Below are 26,476 nucleotides of genomic sequence, written 5' to 3' on the forward strand. Positions count from 1 at the left end.
ACGCGAGAGGATGCACAGCCGGGCCTGCGGCAGGGAGGGCGGCATCGCCACGGGCCGAGCCGAGCCGAGCCGAGCCGGGCAGCCGCTACCCGATCCGGCGCGGCGACCGGAGCGCGGGGTGCGAGGGGGCCGGGGCCCCGGAGGGCTCCGGGCGCTGCTGCGGATCCGCGGGAACCGGGGCGGTTACGTAACGGCGGCTTCGGCCGCCCGCTGCAGGGGGACACCGGAGCTTGCTCCGCTCCGCTCCGCCCTCCCCTCGGCCAGGCGGCCTCTCCCCTGCACCCCCCACCCTCCCCGCCTCGCACCTTCTCCTGGGCGCGGTTGAGGCGTTTCTGGACGTTTTTGGCGAAGATGCCGGTCTTCATGTCGGCCATGGCTGGCGGCGGGGGAAGCGGGGTGGGGGGAAGGCGGGCGAGGCAGAGCCCGGCGGCGGCGAGCGGCGGTGAGCGGGGATGGATGGATAGATAGAGGGAGGGAGGGAGGGCGAGAAGAAGGAGGGCCTTAAAGACAGGGCTGGGAGAGGCGGGGCTAACGGCACCTCAGGTGAGCGGTGGCCCCCGGGAGGCGGTCGCTGGCCCCGCGGGGCGGGCGGTGTCCGTTGGGGCCGTAGCTCCACATAACAAAAAATACGGAGAGGAACAGGCCGGGGACACGCAGTGGTTTCCAGAAGCCGCCCGGTGCCGCCCTGCTGGGGGACTGCCGGCCTCCAAACATCTCCAGCGCCCGTGGGTCAGCTCTGGGGGACAAGGGGAAATGGTTTCAAAGTAACAGAGGAGAGATTTAGACTGGATCTATGGAAAAAGTTCTTTATGATAAAAGTGGTGAGGCATTGGAACAGGTTGCCCAGAGATGTGGTGGATGCCCGGTCTATGGAGACAAGGTCAGGCTGGAGGGGGCTGTGAGCAACCTGAGCTAGCTGTAGGTGTCCCTGTCCATCACAGGGAAGTTGAACTGGATGACCTTCCAACTCAAATGATTCTATGATTCCATGATTCCATGATAGTGAGGTGACAGGGTGTCCAGATCCACACCCAGGGCTGGGCCAAGTGCAGTCAGCAACAGCACTCAGCTTGAAGACAGCCTTCCTAGCTACCGTGGCACCAAATTTCCTGCTGGCATTTATTGCTGTTGTCTGACCAAGTTTGGAGTTCCCTGAACCAGAGAACAGAAAGTGATCACAAACACTGCAAATCAAAACACCATGGAGCTCCAGGCTCTGAGTCTGTGGTTGTGTTCTTCTGTAGAGAGCTGTTCTATATTTGTAATACATTCCATTGATTTTTCAGATGGGTGCAAAACACAAGCCAGAAGGTCATTCTCTGTGCCCACCAAAAGACAACGCCTCCTATAGCCAGGAAGTCAAAACATGTTTCATAAAACCTTGTACTTCTGACGCCTGTCCAGTCATAGACCTGCATCACACATTTTCCTGCAATATTAGGGAGCAGAATTGACATACCAACTGCAGCAGTAACAATGTTTCGTATGAAGCTGTGACCCAAGGTATTTAATTCTTACGTAAGTAACTTTTAAAAAGAAAGAAAAATATAGAAAACAAAAGCAGAAATGCAAGGAAAACATATCATAGCAACCAAGGAAAGCATTTTTATCCAAAAAATCACAAGCAGCCTCTTACAACATTGTTAGACTGGTGAAAGATCAAAACAAAATCCCAGCATGCCTGTGGCTTTTCAGTTCTTTGAAGTAATTTTTAACATCTTCTTTAGTGTTTGTCTTTCTGGCCAGTTTAAACTCCAAAAGGATCTCACCACTTTAATAATAAAAAGTCCTTCAAAAGAAGTGTCTTAACTTTGTTTATTCATGAATTTTCTTCATCAAAAGACAGCCAACATGACAAGTATCACCAGCAGAGTATATCTGGTTGTGGGGCTGCATGCAGGCTACTAGGGGGAGTAAAGACAGTCTCCCATGCCTTTTTGTCCCCAGATGTGTGATCTGGCAATAGCAGATCCCAGAGTGCCAAGCCCAAAAATGCTTTTTCATGCTGGCGAACGTGGAGCATGGAGATGTGTCAGCTGTACTCGGTCATACATCCAGTCTCTTCCTACTTAGTCAGTTGACCCGCACTGGCTTTGCCCATTTAATGGCCCTGGACAAAAGCCAGGAATGGCTTTTTCACCGCTGTGTTTATGAATGTGCACAATGCTCTAGATTTTGGGAAGTAATTATCTGCAAATGATCAGGCTGATAGATCCATATTCCCTGTGCTAGCAAAATCTCTGCCTGCCATGTATAATGTTCATCATAAATCTCTCTTAAGAGAAAACTTCCCCATTAAGATATGTTTGAAAGCAATTTTTTTTCCCCTGTATTGCTTATACCTCAGTCTGAAAGAGATAATGTTTAAAGATGATAATTTTTTACTACAAGACATCCTGCTTGTTTTTTCCTTATATTTGTTATGGTATTGTTTATTATTGGTGTTACTTTAAAATTAGATTTTTTGTTTCAGTTTCACCTTTGAATAGCAAGGATGATCAGTTATTCACAGAAAAATGCTTCTAGTGGAGGGGCTATTTTCAAACAGAAAATCTCTGAGGTGAAGGGAAGAGATACATATTAGTACTACTGCTGTGTCACCACTTTCGCCAGGTGACAACCCCAGTTCACCCAGAATGTTAGAAAAAAAAAAAAGTCTTCACCTCTCCTGGCTGATTCACAATGTAGTTTCTAATTACATCTGTTTTTCTGAGCACCTTTCATTCATCTAAAGCAATAAAATGAGAAGATACAGGTCCATAGCAGTCAATTCTACGGTGTCAGTAAGAGAAAAAGTTGGCAAGTGTCTTGCAGCCATCTCCATTGGAATGATAATTACAATATAACTATAGCTTAGGAATAACAGAGCTGTACAAGCGGTAACAAACAACTGGCACCTCAGATATTGTAGGCAAAAGACATCACCATCATAAGCAAACCACTTAACAGGTCAGAGCAGTAGGAAATGAAGACTATCCAGATGGAAGTACAGGAAAGCCTGGGAACCAAAATCATGCTGTAATTGGGGATTTCAGAGAACAGAAAGCCTGTACCCAAATTCAACACCAGTCAGAACGTACAGATTAGCATTCATGGGAAAGTAACATGAGAAATTCAATGGCTTAAAATGTAGTGGGCCTGCCTTTTAAGCATCTTTTTACAAACAGCATCCCCTTTATACTATGCTGGCAAATTAAGTCAGGATATAATGGGCAGAAAAAAGACTCGCTAAAGTCATCGAGGCAGTTTCTGTATGTCTGCTCTTGGGATGTGGATCATAGTGAGGAGAACTATCTGACAGAATCATGAGAACAGGAAGATAAGGAACAATGTCAAAATAAAAGATACTTTCATAAGACAAATGTGATGCCAAACTGTAAAAATCCAGAGGGAGATTTTAATAAAATTCTGAATTAAAAAAAAATAGATACATTCTATATTTAAATGCTTAGGCATTTGTTTTTAATTACAATTGTTATAATTAAAGCTAAATGTAAAATGTTTTTTTCCCCACATTTTCTTTCACTGTCATAACTTTAGATTAACACTTCTCTGAGTCATTAGCATGCTAACATGCACTGAACCTGAACTTGCATTCTGGCACAGAACAGCAGTTTCATCACTCAAAAGCATTTATCTGAGAGTTGCAAGTGCCCTTTGATTTCAGCTTGATTATTTTTATCCGTCTCACTTCACAGAACTACACACAGGTAAGCTGTGCTTGGCAATCGCCTCACTTTGTTCCCCTGGAATGAAGTCCTGTCCTGCCACTAATTTCTATCTGCAAACAGCTGGGATGCCTCCTCAGGCTCTCAAACCCCTGCACATGAGCTGGAGAGCAACACTAATGAGGGGCCTGCAGAGTTCACTCTCAAATTGAGCACTAGTGATGTTTCTGTAAGATTCCTGCATAGCACCCACGGTACACAGATGATCGTGCTATACTTCAGCAGGTGAGTGTTCCTTGCCCCTTCCAAGTCCTCTTCCCTGAAACAGAAGGTATTCGAGAAATGAGTTTCAAAAAGAGCATTTGATATGATGATACTGAGAGAATACTGATGCCTTGAGGAGGATCTTTCCAGGTTTGAGACTGCTCTTGGACATGAGATCCAAAATCCTTTAGGGTTAGGAGGCGGAGGTAGGAGTAAGGAATAATCACTCATTTCATGTTAGGCATTGTTTCTTTGTACACCATTGAAGCATCAATAATATGCACAGTTCAGGAAAAAACTAGGATGGTGAGAAGGAAAATCCTTGAGGTCCACAATGAATTTCTGCGTTGCTAGATGCAGATCTGGGGATCCCAGATCTTGGGATCCACAGCTCCCTCCGCTACCGAGCGTTACGGTCAGTCTGCATTGCAGACGGGGCTGCACAACAAAATTGGCTTTATATTTTGTCATTTAGACTGGAAGAGTATCTTGATCGGCTGTATGTACATTGTCAATTCAAGCATTAGGAAGTAATAGTGAAAAGGATATTCATGGTTTAGTTAGCCTTATCCTGGTATGTCAGGTTTTAAATGAAAAACACAGAGAGTACTACAGAAAAAGGATTATGGTAAATAGTGAGAACAACCTATGAGCTTCCACTTCTAAGCAGAAAAGCTTTCAAAACATGATTTAAAAAAAAATAAAATGTAAGCTTCACAACTCAGAGTCTTTAGAAGTGTGTAATTTTTCTGAAAATACCACCCCCCTCCCCCCTTGCCCTAAATTCAGGCTTCCTCAGTCTGTGAGGTCAGCATTCAGAAGTCATTCAAAATTGCTTTTGAAAAATCTTGGCATAGATGTGCTTGACACATTTCATCTTCTCATTCATAAGGTCACAGGCCAGAGCCAGAAATATCTGCCTTTTAACTGGCAGCTGAAAAGGACAGATAGGCTTCCTGTCAAGACACCCTTTGGATGTCTCCTGAAAGAAAAAACAGCCTTTTTTCTTAAATACTATGTTTCCCCACTACACACTTTCCCATAGATCTCCTGTTCTCTTTTCCATCAAATATATTTATGTCATTAGACATTTAGACATTTAGACATTTATCCCATAGACCATAGCAAAGGATTAACCCAACCTTTAAAAAGGCATCCTTTCTCAGGACACAGTCAAATTCTAGCATCTGTTGCTTTTAATTGTGCAGTCGAATTTCAGGTCAAAAGAACCATGGACTCTGAAGATCACAGTGCCAGCTTTTGATTAACAAGGATCTTCATTCACATCTCTCCATTCTTCTTTTTTTTATGCGTAGATTGTTCTTAATTGAGCTAGATTGGTCCTCACTTCTCTTCAGTTTCTTATTATACGTTGTTCCAAGGAATTCCAAATGGAATATCATGCCTGTACTCTGCATCAGATCTTCAGGAATGTCAGCAAGTCTCTCATCAAAATTATTAATAGCAGCATGCTAGGAAGTTACAACATACATTTCTATTTGCATGAGAAAATCTTTCATTTACAATGGCTTCCATTACCATTATTCCTCCCAAAGTTTTCCTGGACAGGCTCGGGGGAAAGCAGCCTCTGGAGTGAATTAAAGCAGTCCTAAGCCTGACTGGCTTAAGAGACGGTTATTTAGCTGTGGGCCATTCTTCAGCATATTTGAAAAGTTGAGTTCCAAGTTTATTTTCTATTTTTTTCCCCCTGTAATAGATCTGTGCAGCATTTGAAGAGCTATAAGCAAAGAACAGAGACCGGAAAAAAGCCTACATCCAGACCCCCAGCAAAACTTTCTTTGGCCTTTCACTGAAAGCCATTTCTGATCTGTGTCACCTTGTTATAGACGTATACATGATAATGAAAGCTGCAGTCCTCCAGTAACTGTCTCTGGAAGGAGATTTTCTGAAGTATTTCAATAACTAGATGAAAAGACACTTTATTTGCTAGGAGTTGCTGTAACAGTCACTATAGGAACCAAACTCCGCAACTGTTGCAGGCTTCCCAGTCCTTGGCATGAGTGGCTGATTTTTCTCACACAGTGGGGAAGTAAAAAAGTAGAAGTCTCTATCTAATAATGTTATGTTAGTCTTGTTTTAGAAGCATATTTTTGCAGCTTTTTGCATCTTTCATCTGTGGCAGCCTTGGTAAAAGTTTAAGTTATACATCATCCAATTAAATTTTAACACCTTCTCCCTTCCTTTCTCCCTCCTCAGAACGGTACTGAGAAATGTTCACACATTGCTACTGTTCTCCCTGTTGTGTATGAGAAATGACACAGTGAGAGAACAGCGCTAACTACGCAGAAACGATATTTTATACCTTTATGTCTGTTAAAAGCAGTGTTTGTATTTTATTTTAAAAGAAAAACTGTACTAATAAATTACTATTACACATCAATTAATTAAAAAAAATTAATTAATTTAAAAAAATCAATTAATTTTAAAAAAAAAAAAAACAAAAAACCTGCAAATGCCTTTGGACCAATACGCCTTGTATAATCAATAATGAATGCTCTGCTCTGTAGAGAGAGGTCATGGACTTATTATACTACTCTGTATTCCCTGAACACCTGTAAAGCAGGCAGATAAAATACAATCTGCCATGCTAAGGAAATTGAAGAACAGGGTCAGAGAGCGGAGCTGTGCCAGGCTGATGGTTCAGGCCCCTTGGTGCAACACTAGAATAAAAATTTTCCTTTTATGGGGCTTCGCACAAAAGGAATGAGTAGAACCTGGTGAATATTTTTCACTGTGCACCTATTTCTCATCGCCTGAATATCACATTGTTCAAAAACAGCATTTTCAACTACTCCACTATTTTTGTTTAAATCTGCCCAACAATTCGTAAAGGATCCACTCATACATACTTTGAAATCAGATGAAGAATTTTTGGTGAAGGGTAGTGGAATATTAGATGAACATGAGATTAATCTAAGTTTTAATTTTGTAAGTGCAAGTGTCAATAGTTTGATAACGCCAGAGAACAAGCAGGATGCTAACCAGCTGATACACACTTTAACAAGGAGCTCAACAGGGCAGCTGGGAAATGGTACAGAGGAGTGAGTTGAAACAGTGATATGCTCAACACTAATTATCAGTGTAGTTGATATCTACCTATGAACAACTCTTTGAAGCCTACATTGTTCCCACACATCAAGTGCAAAAAAAATGCTTTTTCTGATCCTTCTCTTCATGTCTCTCAAAAAGACTTTTTCCCCATAAGTTAGTATCTTCTAACATGATTCTAAAATCCAAAACCAAGATGAAAATTTAGGGGCATTTTCAGGGAGGAAGGAGAGGAATCTTCTTCCTGTTGCAACACCTCAGACACAGAGAGAGATTGATGTAGTCTCACTCTGCCTCGCTGGCATTAGGGAAAGATGAGGTGAGGTGTCTTGACCTCCACCTCACAAGTGGGAGCACAGCTCTGCACATCAAACTGCCCTGACACCCATGTTGGAGGTGCTCATGGTAAAGTCCCTTGAACAAGGGAAGGCACATGGCTTTTACCTTTCAGTTTAACTCCCAGAGCAGGAATGGGATGAAAAATTAAAAGGAGATGTAATGATGTCTGAAGAATTCCTGGAGAAGTTAGAGATATGAAGCTGGTTTTTTTTCACGAGGACCAGATCTATTAACCATCCATATCAAGTTCCCCTCAAATGATGCCTCCATCCCTTGTCAAAAATTATGAGGTGCCAACAGAATCAGATCTCTCAGGCAGACCATAAAATCTGAGAGAATCCAGTGTGGCCACACATTTTTGGTCCATTTGTAGGATTCCACTGGGTGTGGAGGGAAGTAAGGTCCATCTCATGACAGGAGACCCCTTGCAGCCTCATGCAGAGTCTTACCATGGGTTGCTGCAGAGCCATTCCCAAACACTACTTGGAGCAGCCCCATATGGGCAGGTGCCCATCAGAGCCAGGAGCAGTTGCTGTCACTGAGCACATGGCCTCTAGCCCCACGGTCACAGCACTCCCATGGAAAGAGAGAGGTGAATCTTTTTGTAAGGGGCAAAAAACCGGCATCTTCCTTTGCAGTGTAGATGCTCTCAATGCCAGATTCTTACTAGACAAGCGGATGGTAACAATCTCACCTCCTACCCTTCCTATCCATAGAAGAAAACTCATGATTTAAAGCACTTAACAGCATCAGGTGCCGAGTCTCGCTTTCACAAACATGCCTTGTTACACCTACATTCACATGAGAAAAATATCCTCATCTTCAGTATTTCATTGCTGCTGGCAGAGGCATCCCTGCAGTCGGTGATGTGAGCCAAGGGCTGGTTTGGATCCACACAGAACACAGCTCAGGCTCCTGAGACAGCGGCTAAGATGTGAGGAGAAGCTGTGAGGAAGCACAGCCATGTGAAGCATGGGAAGTAAAACTGCAGGCAGTTTGTTGAGACTGGGATAGTCAGCAAATGGAGGATTTCAGAGGAAAAGCAGTAACATGGAAAGGTATTAACATGTAAGGGAAGAACAAGGAATCAGAAGAGCAATGAGAAGATTCATCTCTGTAGCAAAGAGGAACGGAGGGCAGATATTGGCCTGTCAAGACCCACTCAGTGCCATGCTGGGGTGGTGGTGTATTAGCCTTAGCGAGAGAGGCAATAATCCTGTGTATGGTGATTAACTGTGCAAACCCTGCTTTTAGTTTTCATCTACATACGCATGGTAAATGTTATCTGAACAAAGTGACAGAGCCTGGATCAGGCAGTCTAGGAGACCTTACTCCCTCTCCCTCCTCTCAGAGCTCAGGAAACTTTGGAAACTGTCTAGGTGCACTTTGCAGTGCAGTTTAGGCTCCGCAGGACTCAGTTGCTGAGCTTATTATGTGCATGTGTGTCTCACGACCTAGGTAGGAGATGAGAAGCAACAGCAACATATGGAGATGTAGGGGTGAATAGATCAGCAAAAGCAGACTGAACCAGATTTTTGTAGCAGAGATGTGAGATGATATTTTAAGTCATGGTTTATATTACATGACTCATCAAAATATTGCTTAACATGAAGAGTTTACACGACAAGTTTCCACATGTGTTGAGATAAAGCTCAAAACACTGATCCAAAAGAGCAGTGATACCAATTCCTGGGCTCCAAAATTAGTCTGCAGGTGTCAGAAGGGCAATTATATGGGATCACTCTACAGTGCGAACCAACAAGACCCCTCTGTCTTAATTTCTTTTTAAAGCTCCCTTATATAAAGACTTTGGTATTGGTAAACAGCACTAAGCAAGAGAGAGGGAGAAGTTGTGTCTGTGCTCTTACTGAAGTATATCACAATGCAAATGAACAGAATCTACTCTCCATACTGATTATCACCTTTAAAACTAAGATATAATGTATCTTACTTAGGTGTACCAAGAAAACAGTTATAGAAGTAAGCAAAAAAATGGGAAAAATAACTTGGACAAAAGCTTTCAGTCTTTTTTACTGGGAGTGAGAAATAAAGGGCTATGGGAATGTGTGTAATCGTGTCAAGCCCATTGCCCAGTTCCCTCAAACAGATCAATGCCAAATTAGTGTAATCTGATGTGATGAAGAAACAACCCTTGGTAGAGGACCAGGTGGAATTCCTTACATTTTTCATGGATTTTTAATTAAAGGTGTGGAGAACTACAAAGCTCCTTTGAAGTCCTGGGTCTTCAAGGCTTGTCCTGTCAAAGTCAATAAAAACATTTTGTTTGACTTTAATAAGTTCAGTTTGGGATTTCTTATTCCAAGGCAGAGAATGCACACATCCACGTATTTTGGCTCTGCGTAACACAGCACACCATTAGTTGTAATATAGGCTTTGGTACTACCCAAGTTTAATGTGAAGTTGCCTATGCAAAGACAATAAACGGTTTTGAATCTTCACTCACAACTGTTATTTTGTTTTTAATGTGAGTTTTAAGGCACGCTTTTTTCTTGGTGATCCAGTGCCATTAGGTGAAAGTGAAAACACACTTCTTTTGAAATGGGAAAACTCCAAGAGCTTTCCTCTTTATTTCTTGTCTCTGTTGCTAACTCCTCCAATGGCACTGCATCCTAGAGGCAATAAAATTAAAGTACAGGGAGAGCTTGTAAGAAATTCAGGAAATCAAATTCCATTGTAAGACTTCGCACTAATTGTTAACAATCACTGGGTGGGATTCATCTCCCCTCTCTGCAGTCCTCTATAAGTTTGACCTCAATGGAAATTAGACTCTATTTAGACAAACGTATGGAAGCACTCTCCTCATAAGACAAACGGCAGCAATTACTTATGGCCCCCACACTATGAACTTTAGAACTAACATTTTAAGATGGATAAAGTTTGGATTGATGAATCAAAGCCATCATCAAGAAAAGAGGCAAGGAAGATTAAAAAAAAAGGTCTAATCAAGTAGATAAGAGATTAGTGCCTGAGAGGCCAGAAGCTGGAAAAGGAGGAAGGAGAAGAGGTCAGGATGCATATCCAATGAAGCTGTGGTATCTAGTTCAGCCAGCCTGGTTCGGGCAGAAGGCTGCAATGAATATTTAAAGACATGTGACAGATGAATTGTAATGGAAGAATAAGTGATGCTGGTGTCATCAAGAAACCATACAAAGGTTGGTAAAGACCATCAGTTCAGAAGTTTACATTTTCTTATAATGTATTTTTTCTGTCCCACCAAACCGGATCACAACATCATTTTGTTGCCATGATTTTTACATCAGTGATTCATCATGTACAGGACATTTACACTGCTACAATCATAAATTCCAGATGTGCATCCCCTGTGAGGCATTCATAGAAGCATTCCCAATATTTTACTGTAATATCTTAATAAATCAGGCCGTACACTTTACGACTCTATTGGATCATTTGTCACGAGGGGAACATATTAGGAACAGTCATATATTAATCCTAAGAGATGCTGTGAATAACTCACCACAGAGTATGGAAAGGCAGCTGCCTGAGAGCTGACATAACTTGAAACCAGACAAGACAACAAAGGGCAGCAAGCAGAACAGCATTACTTTTTCCTACACCTACAGATATCCTTCTAAAGCACATAATTAACTTCATTAGGAAAATCTTCTTACTGGTGTTAGCTAATGCCTCTGCCTATGGAGAAATTAAAAAGCTGAACCATTGCACATGTTTTATGTTAGCTATCTAGAATTGTGCAAATTTGGTTTAATTCAAATTTATTGAGGGCAGCGAGGCTCTTTCAAATGTATTGTAGGACCTATGCGTCAAAGTCCATAATCCAGTGAGTTTTTTGAGTAATGAGCAGATAAGGACACAGTGCATGTGGTGACAAGGGCTAGTGACAAAAATATCTGTAGTGCACAGTAGCCCTCAGCCTCTGGTAGCAGAGGAGGAGCTGCTAACGACAGGATAAGCTCAAGAAAGCAGGCCCAGCTGGTAACAAACCACATTATCCTAGAAGAGCATGTTATGCACTCATTAATGCTAGCAGCTAAAACTGCAGAAGCTGCAAGTGTCACTTCAGGGAGGTTCTGTTTGGTGTGACACTGAAGGATTGGGATGTCTGGGCAAGGAAATAAGGATTGTGCTGTACCATGGATTGTTTCCTCACATTTTCCTGCTTCACTTAGGAGGTTAGAAATTGATTAAATGAAAAATGGATTTATGTGCAAATCAAAATGCATCATATGAAAGAAGTCTAACCGAAACATTTTTCCTTTGATTCTTTTCCTCCAAGATGATCTCTAAAACTGCAAGTGTAACTCACTTAGTTTGCAAAGCAGGACGATTTCCACAGTCTGGCAGAGTGCTTACCAGCAACACAAGTCTATTGCCAACATAAAGAAGCAATCTTATTAACAGACTAACGCAACAGTAAGGGAGGTTCAGAAGCTGGTTATGTAGCACTCACTTGTTTCTTAAAATATATGACTGAAAACAATCAGAATATCTGTTAAAATAGATGACTCCATTTTTTGGTGTTGTTCTTCACAGTTTACTTAAATGCTGCATTGCAAAGAATGGTGAATGCTTGTGATAATTAAAACTGCTGCAGTGATTTTGACTGCCATTATTCTGTACTTCTATAATTCTTGCTTTACACAGTTGATCCCAATGTTCTCCAAAATAACAAAAATTGTTGACATATAACCGAATGTGTCGGAGGGATAATGTCTGTGAAAGCCAGATTAACTATGTTATCCCATGTAAGGTAAGACTACTCCTACTTTTTTGTTCATGAATGCTATGAAAAATCTGACAGAGCAAATTTGCATGCAATTCAGGCTGAGTATTGTTACTCTGTTCTTCCAGACTGAGATCACAGCCCCAGAGCACAGCTCACCTGCATTGGCCTTGCTGTTCAGACCACTCCTGACCCATCCCCACTCGCTGGGCTTTGATTTACACCCAGAGCAGCCACTATGCTGGAAACATCCCACCAGAATTGATGGCAGCGGTAGGTGCCTAACCAGCAGGACCAAACTGGCTCTGTCCAAAGCAGGACAGATAGAGCATCTAGAATGCAGCACTGGAACCTCAGCTCTGCTCGCTTTGCTCCACAGACAGCTCCCCTTGCACTGCTTGCTGGTGTCAGCGCAGCCAAAGATCACTTTCGTCTGTTTTCTCATACCAATAAACTATTTGGCAATATATATTCTAATATACAGTCTAGCAAGAATGTACCAATCCAGCAGGAGAGACAGATTTTGCTTTCATCACTGGAAAGTTTTGTGTTGTTTGTTTGTTTGGGATTGTTCTGCCTATTTTTTGATCTCAGTTTTTAGAATTTCTACCTTTTTTTTTAATCTCTTCTTACAGTGTAATCACATGATAGAAAGATTCACAACAAATAAAAAGAAGATGCAAAGAGCTATGTTTACTTCTTTGCAAAAGCCTTGTGAAAAGAACATGAGGATCAGAAGAGGAAATTCTGTGAGGACCAAATGAACCTTTGCATGAGGCCATTATAATCCTGGCATCATTGTTTTCTGCAGCTTGTATTAAAGGTGGCAGACGATTTTTGTGGGAAGTAGCAGTGGAGAGGAGTGCTAGGATAAAAATGGTTACATTTGGAGGCAAAAAACACTGTAGCTATCCCCTGTCCCCATCAATTCCAGCATGCGCAGCTCAACCTTTGGAACAACTATTTCTGTATAGGGCAAGATCCACTAGGACATGGTCTCAATCTGCTTTCAGTTTTCATTCTGGACTGCTAACAAATATTTTTCTTTTCCCTTTTTCCAGACCACCACTGATTATACTGAACAGCTGTTCATATATATATATACTGAATACTACTGAATACTGTATACTGAACACTGGAGTCCCAGTGCTTATCCCTGTGGAACTTACCAGCAATTACTCCTTCCTTGTGAAAGGTGATCCTACATCATTTCTCAGTTTTAAACAGATATCAATCCATTAGAAACCCTTTGCTTCCTGTCTCAAGGCTGATCTTTTTTATTTTTCTCTCTCTTTTTTTTTTTTTTAAGTACCTGCAGAAGGACTTTAACATGAGCTCTATTTGTTTATTTCTCAAATGTAAAATCACAATTACCACCTGAGTCAGTTATTGACAGGTTAATCATGTGCTTCCAGAACCTCAGATAAACGTGAGGTGTAACTTCCATCTCCATAACCCGTGCTCACTTTTCCCTAATATGTGATATAAAATAGGTATCTTCACATGCCTATGTGATATAAAATAGACATCTTTGTATGTCTCTATTTTAATAGCACTTGTACTGATTTATCCACTGAAGAAGTGAGACTTACTGATCTGTATTTCTATGGATTACTCTCGGAGCCTTTTAGGAAATGTTAGCAGCATATTTACTACTTTCCATTCTTCTAGTATTAGGACTTACTTTGAGACAGCTTACATATAACAGTAGCAATATCCTGTCTTGAGATCCATCAGAGTTTTAGGTGAATACATACTGATGTGCATGGTATCATGTTATTCATCGATATTTTCCCTACCTGTTTTACAGTTTAATTTCAGAAGTTTCCTTGTTAGTAAATGCTTCAGTGTAGGTTTTCCTTGGGCACTTTGATAACAAATACTACTTCAAAGAACTCATTTGATTTTCCTGGTGGGAGTCTGTCTTTGTTGAAATCCTTCTTTGCTTCAGTTTTCTATAGGTTGCCTTATCCATCTGCAGCTTGCTGATGAGGTTTATGTTGCAGGCTCTTAGTTTCAATACGTTGCTTCTCACTGACTCTCTGAGCCCATGTGATTGTGGCTAGGTACAAATGAGCTGTTGGAATGCAATGCTCCTTTCCTGTGTCCCTTGACACTGTGCACATATTTTGAAGGAGATTTGGTTATGTCTAAGATGTCTCTTCACTTTGCCACCTATCTGGACTTGCTTTTGGAGGGGGAGATTCTTTTAAAAGTCCGCTATGATGAATTCAGGATTTTTTGTATCACTTGTGAACATTTTGCTACTTTTAATTTACTAGTTTATTTTTTTTTTTAAGAGTTAGTATTTACTGTGGCAGATTACTTTTTTGCTTTTACACCTTACAAGGATATTGACTTTGATCATATTAAGGACTCTCTTACTAAGTGGCTTTTTGGTTGAAACATTCAGGTTCTGCACAGTTCCCAGAACAAAACTCAAGGGTCACTTCCCCTTTTGTGCTCTCTGATTAGGTATTTCAAGAGGCAGTCATTTGTAGTACTGAAAATGTAGTTGATACCTAATGATACCTAAGCCTGACTTTTCCCAGAGTCAATTTGGTTCTGTTCTCCTCGACTCCTTGCACCCCATGCTGCCACATTGGTTGTGTGGCTGATGGTACTATTATCATAGAATCATAGAATCACAGAATTGAGTCGGAAGGGACACTTAAAGGCCATTTAGTCCAACCCCCCTGCAATGAACAGGGACACCTAGAGCTACATCAGGTTGTTCAGAGCCCTGTCCAGTCCAACTTTGAGTGTTTCCAGGGATGAGGCATATACCACCTCTCTGGGCAACCTGCTTTATATGTAGGCATAACATTTCAAATGATTAATGATTCTGTGTTACCTGTTGATGGTATTCATTTATTTATATCCTGTGATTCAAATTTTTCTTAAATGTATACGGCCTTCCTTTGCCTCATAAGGTTTTCTCTGATACTTCTACAGACAGTGAACTCGGTACTGCTCTTTTCAGCATAATTTAGCATTTGATTCTAGTAGAAGAAAACATGCATTGTCTTGAAGAACAGAAAAAGTATAACCTAGGGATTTCTCTAATGCCAAGAGAAAATAAATCTTTCATAGCACAGTAGAGTAAAAAGTCAGTCCCCAAAGTATATAACTGACAAGTAATTCTCTAGATTTGGTGCTTTCTTTCTTAGTAGTTTTGTTTAAATTGTTTCAAGAGTACAGCAATTGACTTTGAGCTAGTGTTTGGCAAAGGTCTGCTCGAGGGAGGAGTTCTGGAGAGGAAGACACAATGATGGTGTCTCCAGTAAATATGGCTAAGAGCTGCATGGATATGAAGTCAAAGAGTACAACAGATCGTGAGAGGGGAAAAATGACTTCTCAATGAGACTTTTCTCAGATAAAGCTCCTTATTCAGTGTTAGGTAAGAATTTTCTAGCACCTATCTTTTTGAATTGCTATCAAATGACACAGGCAAGGACGGATCCAACCAATAGGCCCAGAGGACACGGTATTTTCTGAGGTGACAGATGTACAAAACTTGAATGCTAAATCACAACAGTTCAGAAATGGGATGTTCAACATGAGATTTCCATTTAAGGGGTTATTTGCAATTCCAGATCCCTTGAATTGCAGTCAGGAACTGTACTCAGCAAGCACTGAAGCACTCCAGTAGCACACTCAACAGCAAAAAAAAAAAAGGTGCCTGCTTAAAAGACTCCAGCTGAATAGCCACTGACTCTGAGGTGGAAAGGAAGCAAAGTTCGTGTGATCAAAACTTGATTGTCTACCCTGTGCAGTCCATACAGAGTGCTGACAGAGTCTATCCAGCTATCAGCCAAAAGTTGAGAGCTGCTCTGAAAGTAATGCCTCCTGTTCTATTACACTGGCCCACAACATCAGAGGTGGATGTTGGTGGTATGGCAGTAAGGATCGAACCTTCCCACCAATATTCCATTACATTTTGTTGCTGTGTGACAGATGGCAGCAGAGGGGCAGACTGACTAAATGGTGTCTGATGTGGAACTGCTTATGAAGAACAGGTGCGTCACTGAATTCCTCCATGCAGAAAAAATGGCACCCACTGATATTCACTGACACTTACTGAACATTTATGGAGACCAAACAGTGGATGTGAGCACAGTGAGGCAGTGGGTGGTGTCTTTCAGCAGCGGAGACAGCGGGTCACCTCTACTGGTGCAAATTTCTACACGCACAGCATGCAGGCTCCTGTTCACTGTTGGCAAAAACACATAGCTAATGGTGGTGACTATGCTGAAAAACAGCGTTTCATAGCTTAGAATTTGCTCTATCAAACAGTGTTACTGCGCTCTTTGTACCTGTTGTAGTTTCCACGGAAATAAATAGGAGGCATTACTTTGAGAGTTATGTACATAGAAAAAGTGTGGCAGCATAGTCTCCTACTAAAATCACTAGTTGCCAAACATAGCAGACAAGAAGTATTTCTTGTTCTCTGCATTAGAGTAAGCCTTGACAAATCTGCAGTCAAGCCAGTGGCAGCAACTGTCCATGAAAACATGTATTTCAAACAGCAACGTGATGTAGATTAAAAATGCACAAACAGCTCCATATCACAAATCATTCCTGCATTCCTGTCTTGGCAGTTTTTGCCACTGCCTTTAGCAGTCCAGAATAACCAGACCATTTTTTGTCCTTTCACCACTGAGGCTCAAAAGGACAGAACGTGATTTCCCTCTTGCATAGTGACAGTTATCCATAAGTTTGAAGTCTGAAGGGTCTACCTAAGGCATACAATAAGCAGAGCTACCCAAAGGTCATATATACACCTTCATCTTTATTGTGGAATGGAAGAGTCTGCAGAGATCAGAGCTGGCAGCTATCAAACCAGCAGTTTTTGATGTGACACCAGCGATGCTGCTGCAAAATAGCTGCAGAAACCTGTCCTGCTGCTGCTCTATAGCCAAGCATCATCCTCATGCTTCAATTCTGCAGTAAAGCCCTGCTCCTACTAAATCTGATGCCAAAACTTGTGTAAGATGCTTAGCTCCCCAGCATACCCAAGGGCTAAGCATGTCAGAGAACTGACAACTTATTCTGTTCCACCACGGGAAACCCCCTGCCTCAGGTTTCCCAGTGGTCAGCAGCTGTAGCAACTGCTACAGTTGGAGGATGTGCCTGGGACATAGCATGGCTCCTTGAAGCATTAACTGACCCACTGGCACTTGTAGCAAGGAACAGCAGGTTCTTGCCCACTCACCATGCACAGCTGATTCCAGTACACCACTGATCAGGTGAAAGAGCTGCTTCAAGCCTACTGAGACACAGGTACTAACCCGCAAATGCAGCTATAGGAGATGCAGAAGCCCATCATGCACCTCTCAGCTTCAGTAACAGCCAAAAGATCTGCAGAGCCTTTCCCAGTCCTTTCAGACATGTCTATCAACCATAAAAAGAGCACCCAATAAACCCCCCAAATCAGACAATTTATCATGAGAACAACATCCAGCCTATACTCACCCCAAAAATTAACATCTTAAATGAGCTCTGGTGAGACTGGCTAAGTATCATGCTTTTCTGAAGGGTTATACAACTTCAAGGCTACTTTTTAGGTGGAACTCTTCTCCAGAAGAAAAGCTCTTGGGTGACTGAATATTTCAGACTCCAACCCCAGACTTTCTGTGATGTGAAGGCTTCTCAGGAAGAAAACTGAATCAAAGCCAGGACTATGTGCCTCTTGCTGAATCTTAATAAGCAGATTTGGAATTCAAGAACATGAAAAGGGTAGTCCCTGAAGCCCAAATGAAAGAAGCTTTGGATTTAGAGGAGATTTTGATCAGATTTTCATAAAGTGATTTAAAATTACTTGCATAACGCAAAGAATATGCCAGGGTATAAATGCAACACGATTGCCAGTGACAGCAAACTAGCAAACTGAGTCACTGAACACTGAAATGCCTCAGGGAATTTAAGGCCAAGTGGAAGCAAACAACACACTCGCTTTAAATTGTCACACAAGTGAGCTACAGAACACCTTGTGGCATAACTGTGTAAGAGCAATTTGACTTTTCTCCTCCTGCAAGCTGACAGCTCACGGCATTGCACAGACAGTTTTTAGGGTACAACACAGAAAAGCTGCTTAAGAGTTACTGACAAAAAGGTTTTAAAAGTTTTTAAACTTGTCTACTGTCATGCAAGAGCTCAAATTCCATGATGAAACAACCCTTGAGCTTACTGGAGCATTTCATTTACAAGGAATCAAAGCAACTTCTCTAATCAGTGCAGCAAAGAAGGAATCTGTGAATAATATACCTGAGAATGTGTACTAGCCATTGAAAACAAACTGCTACGGAGCCAGGCAGTAATTCTTATGGGTGGTTTGATGTATGAAGATGATGCTCTGCACTACAAAGTTCATAATGTTCTGTTGCTTCACCTACTCCATGTTCACAAACAGTCTGCACCATTTTTTCCCCCTCAGATAACTGTATTATTGTGACAGAATATTACTGCTATTTTTAAAGCAATCTATTATGTAACCATGCAAAGTAGATCATAGCATTTCTAACACACCTAAATTTGGGTGGACAGACATGTGGACAACAAAGCACCACACTGGATTACTAGAACAACTCAGCCAACTGCCTAAGGGATATCAAGAGTATCATGAATTTACATAAACTGGAAATCCAGCTTCTTATAATATGTGTTATTTTAAAGCGTACCTGCATGGGAGTAAGGTACAGAAGAACTTAGAGGTGTTACATTTTCCAGTTTTACAGTTCAGTATTAATATAGCATTATTTCAAAACTTAAGACATTAACTGCTTGTTTAAACATCATAACCCAATGGAGAAACAACATACCTCCCCAGTGACTAAAAAACTGTATTTGGAGTTTTGAAAAGTAACTTTTCATAGGGATGCTTGGATCTATTTAATTTCATCAGAGAACATTATGAAGAGATTACATTCTGTGATAATGCTTTCTGAAAGATGACCTGCGTTGGATGTTGAAATTAAAAATAAAGGTATTTTTGTTAACATCCAAAGAGACTTATTTAACTTACCTCTTTTGAGTTCCTAAGGACAAAAAGAAAGACCTCATTTTTGAAAGGCCATATTTTTTTCTGTACTTCTGTGAAGTCAAACAATAGAACTACACTTATTTTATGAGTGTTAAGATCTACTGCTAACACTTAAAGTCTCTGTATGGGTTCAATATGACAAAAAACTAGCTGCATAAACTAATGCATTGCGAAGATTGAGAAAATAACCATTTTCTAACAAACTATGAATGTGTTGCCACACAAGCAACGTACGATCCCAAAGAATGGAATTAAAATTTAACAAGTTTGTTAATTTAATATGTAATTCAAAACACAAGCACCTTGAAGTCCTGAAGCAATTCCATGTAAATTAGTCAGATTTCTCATGGATCTCAAGTTAAACAATTTACTAGTAAGAATTCACATTAATCCATTTTTCTTTACATGACCATGGTATGTCTCCAATCTGTGAAGCACTTTAACTGATACCAAGAATAAATCTCCAGACTTCGTTTCCTCTTTTTATTTTCCTTCTCTGTTCCAGAGTTAAGTAAAGAACAAGCCGAGCATGGGAATAGTGAGATATGAATTACATAACAAAGATCTACTAAGCAAAGATTTTCACATTTTCTCTTTCCAGAAAGTGTTCAATAAGCGGGATAACTTATAGAAACCAGTTTTAAATAGCAGTCAGAATTATTTACAGAAATGATGACTAACAGAAACCACAGTGCCTCTGCACGGTCCTAACAGACCTGGTGTCACACACTGGTATGGAGAACTAGGGGACTGCTATTTCTTCATCTCCAGTATTGCACTTCCTGGTCCTCGGTGTTTGGCACTGCATATGTTGCAGAACTGGACAGAAGACACCTGGAAATTAAAAAGAAAACAAGTGTCTTAGACAAATATATTCAAGTTAGAATATGATAAGATGAATGAAAATTGCTAATGCTCATCCCAGTGTTAGTATTCACATTCAGGCTGTTGCCTATAGATGAAGTCATGGATAGGTTTAGGAACGTGACATTGCTGAACAGAATAAAGCAGGTTGTTCTGGAGTCAAAGGGTAGTACACCACTCACTCCAAGTGTATTATCAGCCCTCTGAAGGGGGTGTACAATTTACTACCAAATGACTATTGCTACTGCTATGTTTAGTACTCTGTGATACTTTATGCACTACTTTCCCTTTGGTACATCATCAGTAACCAAATATCAGTAACACAACTGACTAAGGCCAAGAAATACTATAGCAGTGGAGAATTTCATAGAATGGCTCACGTTGGAAGGGATCTTAATGATTTATTTAAGATACAGACAGATACCTGTGTATTAATGTAATATACATCAACAGGTAAACATCACATTTAAAAATCACATCTCATGAGTTATCCAGCCCCAACCCTCTTTCAGAAAATTGTGATTGTTACACAGGTTTTACAATATTTGTCAGATAATCAAATTTGTGATTGATAAATATTGTTAGAATAAATATTTACTAGATGGTAAGCTTTCTTTACTAGATGGTAAGCTTTCTTGTGCAAGTGATCTAATTCATTCAGATTTTGATAACATATTTAAGTATATGAACTGTACCATACAGTTACAACCACTTTGCTTGGTTACTTGCAGATGAAGTGACTCAACAAAGTTTTGTTTTGTTTTACTAGATGTTCATTTTCAGAGAGCAAAATAGAATTAGCAAATCTTAAATTCCATTTTCTTTGTGATTTTGTTACCCTTTAGATGCTTTCATTTCTAAATTCAAACCTAGTTATATCTACAACTTACTTTTTTTGGTTTGCTTTCATTCAAAAAACCCTATTTCCCCAACAAAGAAAAACATTCTAAGCATAAAAAAAGGTTACAAGGATATTTAAATATTCACTTTATCAAACACACAAGTATTTTTCTTCCCAGTCAGGATCACATAATACAACTCAAGAAAATAACTAATTAATTATGTTAAAAACAAGAATAAAACTACTGCAGTGGAAAAGAATTAAGAAAATTCAAACAGGTCATATTCCCCATATTAGTCAAAGTTATACCGTATATTGAAAATTTAGACTGAGAAAGGTGATGAAATACGTCTCAAACAGCAGCAATTTGTTTCTAAACCGGACATATTTTGCTTGCAGCAGTCCCAAATATCCCTTTCCTAGTCATATACCATTACAAAGCATCATTAAAAATAATAACTGTAATCACATTATAATCCCTGATAGAACCATGCCCTTCCCCAGAGATGAGATAAATTATTTGTCTTCTTGTCTTCAGCAGAAGTGACAGAGATTAAGCTAGTTCCTTACTGTGTTAGATACTGGGAGACATTCTTTGTGAAACATGTGTCTGCAGTGGAACACTACCACGTTGAAGGACTTGGATGCATCTGCAAAAGAGAAAGGTAAATTTATTACAAAAGGACAATGGAACAAAGGATTCGGTGGCTACAGCAGTAGTCCTGTTTGATTATATACACAGAAACATCAAGTCATACCATTATCACATTAGTTTTACAAGTTATTCTGTCTTTTTTATAGAAATCACACAGAGTGATGCTATCAGGTACGTGTCCTAGTGGTGGAGTTACAAGATGATTTTATTCTGAGGCTTAAATGCACACATTTTCAACTGGAATTTTCAGGTTAATATGTGCCACATGCTAAATCTGGGGAGGGCAAAGAATAATCTACCACCAAATAATTCAGCCATTTTGAAGAAACGTTAACAAAACCCACTCTTGTATTAGTGAAGGGAAAACCAAAATACTGAGTATTACCAGAGTCTACGCTTCCAGGAAATAAGCTTTAAATGTGGCAACAAGCTGTGTAAGTGCACGTTGATTTATGAATATTTAGCCCAATTAGAAACCTCCACACAGTATTCACATATTCAAAGAACAATCACCACACTCATCAGTATATGCCCATCTCTCAGGGCACTAGCACGTCCAACTCTGTCAGGTTTTCTAGCACCAAGTGTCTGTTCTGGCCTGTATGTTGGTGCATGCGGTCATAGTACAGCTGTATTTACTATATTTTTCTTCTTTTTAAAGCAAAAGATGGTAGAAACAAGATTAAATAACTGGAAAAGATTTTATTGGGCTATCCACTGCTGGCAAACAAAAAATAGTTGCATCCAGATACTTTGCCTTACACGTTCTTGTTTGAAGATGCCACGACAGATATTCTCCTGGTCAAACTACTACTTCTTAAGATGTCTAGCAACTATACTGATATTTCTGAAATTAGTTCCCTTGCAGAAAGTACATCTTCAAAAATAATATACTGAATTTCTAGTTTCAAGACTAATGTCAGAAGATGTTTTAAAGTGTTGTAAATCTTACATCGCATAGAAGTTTATAGTCTGCAAGTTCAGTCTAAATTGAAATACAAATTTAAACAAAATTTGACAGGATCTGCTTTGTTCTATGATTCTGATAATCTTCCAGAATATGCAAGCTGACTGATTAAAGTTGCCTTCCATACTACGTATTTCAAAACAGGAAATAAATCAAACATGAGTAAAAAAGAAGAAATAAAGTCTAGGTTTACTACAATCAAAACCAGACTCCATTTCCAAATTAGAATTCATATGCAAGCTTTGCATAGGAGACTAAAATTTATTCAGTGATTATCAAGGGAGAGTATTACACATTTCTATGAATAGCAGCAAACAGTAATTCCTCTAAAAATATAAAAATATTCTTTTTCTTCCAGAAAAGCATCCTACCTGAAGGAAGTACTGGAGACAGGCATGATTCACAGATATTTTCCTCTGGAAAAAAAAAAAAATTGAAGCAAATCTGTAATATTTTGTTAACAAATCCCACATTTACTTTTCTTAGATATAAAACAGGCATTTACAGATTGCTATTACAGAAATTGATCTTCACCTTAGAGTATTAACTTAAGATACTCACACAGACCCACTGGAAATTAGAGAGTAATACTAAAGCAGCATTTCTATTAACAGCAGGAAAATTGTACAGATTCTCTGATTTTGGTGCAGGAAGAACTGCAGGAGCTAGACTAATATCAGAGCAGCAGAGGTGCAAGGCAAACTCAAAAAAAAAAAAAATCAGTATAAGACGTCTTCCTGACTTCTCTGCAGCATTTTTCCAGCAGAAGCTCTGATCTTGTCTTTCCATCAACTCTTGGTATTAACACACATCCTGCATAAATCACAGAACTGCTCATGCACATCAATAGAGCCTCACAAAATATTTTCAACCATTTTTAAAAAACTATCTTGTTGCAGAATATTATTACCTGTCTATCTGTCTTGGCACCGAAAAGCATTTTCCACCTTTACAGACAAATTGCAGGATGCAATATATTACCAGCTATGCAGAGACTGAGCAGACAAAAAGCTACATGATGGATCTTGTCTCTACAAATAAGAAGTAATATTCAAGTTTTCCAGCAGCTTTCAAAATGGACTGTCACATGGCTTAGCTCTATAACCACAGAAAAGACTGAGTCACCACGTTTCCTCTGTACCCACCATCTACTAGAACGCCCTTCATTTGAGTTCGATGCATTTTCTTCAACAAAGAAAGAGAGTCAGCAACAAGAATCTTCTTGCAGCCTTCCCGCAGCAAGATCTGTTGTGCAAAGAACACAAAGTACAGCAGTTGTTGTTAAATAGGTGGGCATAACCATAATCCTGCTAAGCCATCTCTGGGTTTCTGCTGCTATAGAGAGAACAACAAATGTTTAAGCCTTTCCAAGATATTAGATTTTCAAGCAGTGAGGGAAAAAAGGATAGGAGGGAAGGAACCTCTACTTAAATGTTAAAAAACTATTAAAAAAAAAAATGAAAGACCTCAGAAAAATAAAATCCTTTGCAAAAATATTATTATCATAAATAATGATCTTCTTCTGAAAAACTTCTCTTAACAAAATACAACAGAGGTATTTCTTTACACTGCCCCTAACAATTGGATTCTAAACCACTTCAAAACTTCCTCTGTACATATCTTCCCTGTCTACTTTAGGAAATACACATGGTTATCCTAAAACCTTTCAAAACCCAACAATTTAAAATTTATTTTGATCATATGCATTTCCTGATCACATGTCATTCAGTAAGCCGTGTTAAAAGCCCATGCAATAAACCAGAGGTTAGACCTTGTTCATCCTTTGCAAAAATTCTTCAGATTACTTTTTTAACTTTTGTATTTTACATGAGATTGTTATTGTCTGCCAGTGTTGTGAAACACAAGAGAGATCTTTGGCATCAAAATTACACACAGCACTATTTCCCAATGCTTACTGAAGAAGGTTCACGACAATAAGACAAACCTAAATAAAGGTTGTGGAATTTTTCTTGCCCCCACCCCATATTCAACCGATACTTGGAAATTTGCTTTCCAAGATCAGAATTCTTCTGAAAAGTCCTTTGAAAGAGATTCACAATCAGTTTTAAGCTGAACAAACCTACAAACCAGAAAAAGTGTTACAAGGAGGCAATGTCTATTTGTTTCTCCTGATAATTTGCACTACAGGAGACAATGAGCATTCTAAACCAGAGCAAGATGCTGCTGATGCAAGTATCTAAAAAGAAGTATAACAATAGGTTTCACAGCCAGGTGAACGCTGCCCAAAATCTCATCTTCTTACATACCACTGTGAACTAAACATGACATGCTGCCAGAATGATATGCAATTAAGACTGCATATCTGAAATACATAAAAAAAAATTAAATTGATTAACATTAAACATTTCAAACTGGGCATGTCAGTGGGTAAATGACATTCTCCAGTACTGGACACACTGAGCTGTATAAAACACTTCAGAGCTCAAGAAGCTGAATGCAAAACAAACAGTTAGAAAATCAATCAATTTTATGTGTGATAATCTCAGGAGCTATCTGAATATGCCCTTTTCCTTCCCCCAACATTACCCAAGGGCAACAGAGAAAGGCAAACTTTGCTTTAAGTATAGAAAAATGTCACTAGATTAAAAAAAAAAAAAAAGAACTTAGAAACTTTTTGCAGCAACAACTGGATAAGACGATCTTTCAAGATGAGTGCTCTGCCCAATTCAAAATATTCTCAATCAGTAAACTGTATCACAAAGATAGGTAAACAACTCAAAATGGACGAGGTCCTCTTTGGCTATTTACTGGAGTCCTTGCTAGCTGCACTTAGCACAAGCAGATAAAAAATTGGATGTTTAAGTAAAAGGAACAAAGAAAACACTGAGAATGGTGGAATAGAGATACAGTGACTTGCTATTTTCTACTTAAAATACAGTGTGCCAACAGGAAAACTTCACTAACAAAAGAAGATCAGAACAAAACAAACAAGACCAAAACAATATCAATTACATCACATGAAAACCTCAACACTATTTGAACCTTAAAAAACAGAAGAAACAGAAATATGTTACAAGACATATGCAGCACCTTATCTGCAACGGTTAAACTGCACTAAGATTTTCCATACCATATTCAATGATTGATTGTCAGACTTTATTTTCCTAGAAGTGGAATACAAGATGCAGCTACCATTATGTAGAAGGAACTTGCAATGAAGAATGTGAAATATAAAATGTCAAGGTAATAAATCAACACTTCTGTAGAAACAGACTTGAAGAGCTCAAAGAAGAGATGGATAATACAAGAATTGTAGAAAGAGAAGCAAGAGAGGGGATTTGGAGGTGAGACAGAGGGAGAAAGAATGTTTGAATGAACTTCTTCATAATAAAAGGAGGGAAAAGTATTTATCTGTGCCTGAAGATTAGACTACAGTTGTTAAAACTGACATCAGACATAAAGCTGTAATGAAACCGTTCTCTAAGGAGATGAAATAGGAATCAAAGAGGATGCTACCTACAGAAACAAAAAGTCTTATGAAACAGAAATGTTTTGCCCTTTAAAAAGCACAGCACTGTAAACACAAGTAAGACAACATGGTAAGGTTAGAGAAAGAAGTTTTAAATGGATCTGGTGCTTCACCAAATTAATGAAATTGTCTGGAACCAAAATATTTATTGCAAAAAAGAACTGGAGTTCATATTCTGACTACACTAGAAAAGCTGCAACTGCATAATTAAAATCACAAGCAACGGAAACTGCTATTCATGTAGGTCGCTCCAAAAGTAATGCCTCCTATTTATTTCCATGGAAACTACAACAGATACAAAGAGCACAGTAATACTATTTGATATAATAAATTCTCAGCTACAAAACACTACTTCTCAACATAGTCACCACCATTAGTTATGCATTTTTGCCAGTGATGAACAAGAGCATGAGTACTGCACTACTAAAAATCTGCACCAGTGGAGCTGGCCCATTGCTTCACAGATGCTATGATTGTGTAATTGCTAGGAAAATGTTGCTCACACAGTCTATTTTTCATCAGCCTAAATAAATGGAAGTCAAAAGGCGCCAAAT

The 26,476-nt window shown here is 39.6% G+C and overlaps 2 protein-coding genes and 1 long non-coding RNA gene across 9 annotated transcripts in view; 1 reads left to right on the top strand and 2 right to left on the bottom strand.

Annotated features, from left to right (window-relative positions):
- AMPH (amphiphysin) overlaps positions 1-777 on the bottom strand; it is a 111,616-nt gene extending 110,839 nt beyond the window's left edge. For 2 of the 4 annotated variants that reach the window (XM_021385849.1, XM_021385848.1), the window contains exon 1: positions 306-777. In XM_021385849.1, coding sequence (XP_021241524.1) covers positions 306-374 — 69 coding nt within the window. In that variant the 5' untranslated portion in view covers positions 375-777. The remainder of the gene's footprint in view (positions 1-305) is intronic. The other 2 variants (XM_021385850.1, XM_021385851.1) reach the window with 2 other exon arrangements.
- Positions 198-19,326, top strand: LOC110393235. 2 transcript variants are annotated; one of them, XR_002434897.1, is made up of 6 exons: positions 198-442; positions 1,287-1,503; positions 3,541-3,710; positions 3,792-3,953; positions 11,985-12,090; positions 12,192-19,326. It is a non-coding gene; the product is annotated as an uncharacterized LOC110393235 (long non-coding RNA). The 2 variants fall into 2 exon arrangements; XR_002434896.1 differs by having other exon boundaries at positions 11,985-19,326.
- VPS41 (VPS41, HOPS complex subunit) overlaps positions 19,575-26,476 on the bottom strand; it is a 106,192-nt gene continuing 99,290 nt past the window's right edge. For 2 of the 3 annotated variants that reach the window (XM_021385845.1, XM_021385847.1), the window contains 4 exons: positions 23,578-23,677; positions 22,804-22,848; positions 21,381-21,460; positions 19,575-19,939 (listed from right to left, as the gene is read on the bottom strand). In XM_021385845.1, coding sequence (XP_021241520.1) covers positions 19,859-19,939; positions 21,381-21,460; positions 22,804-22,848; positions 23,578-23,677 — 306 coding nt within the window. In that variant the 3' untranslated portion in view covers positions 19,575-19,858. The remainder of the gene's footprint in view (positions 19,940-21,380; positions 21,461-22,803; positions 22,849-23,577; positions 23,678-26,476) is intronic. The other variant, XM_021385846.1, reaches the window with a different exon arrangement.

The sequence above is a fragment of the Numida meleagris genome, chromosome 2 (genome assembly GCF_002078875.1).
Source record: "Numida meleagris isolate 19003 breed g44 Domestic line chromosome 2, NumMel1.0, whole genome shotgun sequence".
NCBI lineage: Eukaryota > Metazoa > Chordata > Aves > Galliformes > Numididae > Numida > Numida meleagris.